Source organism: Mesitornis unicolor, unplaced genomic scaffold (genome assembly GCF_000695765.1).
Source record: "Mesitornis unicolor isolate BGI_N332 unplaced genomic scaffold, ASM69576v1 scaffold18602, whole genome shotgun sequence".
NCBI lineage: Eukaryota > Metazoa > Chordata > Aves > Mesitornithiformes > Mesitornithidae > Mesitornis > Mesitornis unicolor.
In genome coordinates this window covers 23,188-23,622 of record NW_010171434.1, presented here as the reverse complement: position 1 = coordinate 23,622, position 435 = coordinate 23,188, and the positions used below count along the sequence as shown (strand labels likewise).

Here is a 435-nt window from a genome sequence, read left to right as displayed (position 1 = left end):
ACCCTGCAGATCCCACCATCCCCAATGCAAACTGGGAGAGGGATCTGAGGGGAGGGTGAGCCTCTGGCTCCAGCTTTTCTCTGCAAAGAGCTGGTTTGGATGGGAAGCGCCGAAACGTGGGTTTCCTTTGGTGTGGATGAACAGGGAGGAAGGGGAGTTCGGTGCAAACTTGCAGGAACACAGGAGTTTATCAGAAAAATTAGCTGTTTTCTGTGGCTATAACGCTGTTCTTGCCCTCTTTGGCAGAGCTTTGAAGAGCCTCGCTGCAACTTATGGGAGAACCTGCTGCGGTACGGCTGCAGGGAAGCCAGCATTGTCTACACCAGGGGTGAGATGCGGACCCAGCAGGTGGGTGCTGGGCACATGGCCCTTGCTCGGCTTTTCCTGAGGGATGCCACCATCCCCAGGGTCCTTCACATCCTTTGTCCTCCTCTA

General features: G+C 55.4%; 1 protein-coding gene across 1 annotated transcript in view; it reads left to right on the top strand.

Moving 5' to 3' along the window:
* Positions 1-333: 333 nt before the first annotated feature.
* Positions 334-435, top strand: part of ITGB4 (integrin, beta 4) — a 22,525-nt gene continuing 22,423 nt past the window's right edge. The window contains exon 1 of the mRNA XM_010180037.1: positions 334-348. Coding sequence (XP_010178339.1) covers positions 334-348 — 15 coding nt within the window. The remainder of the gene's footprint in view (positions 349-435) is intronic.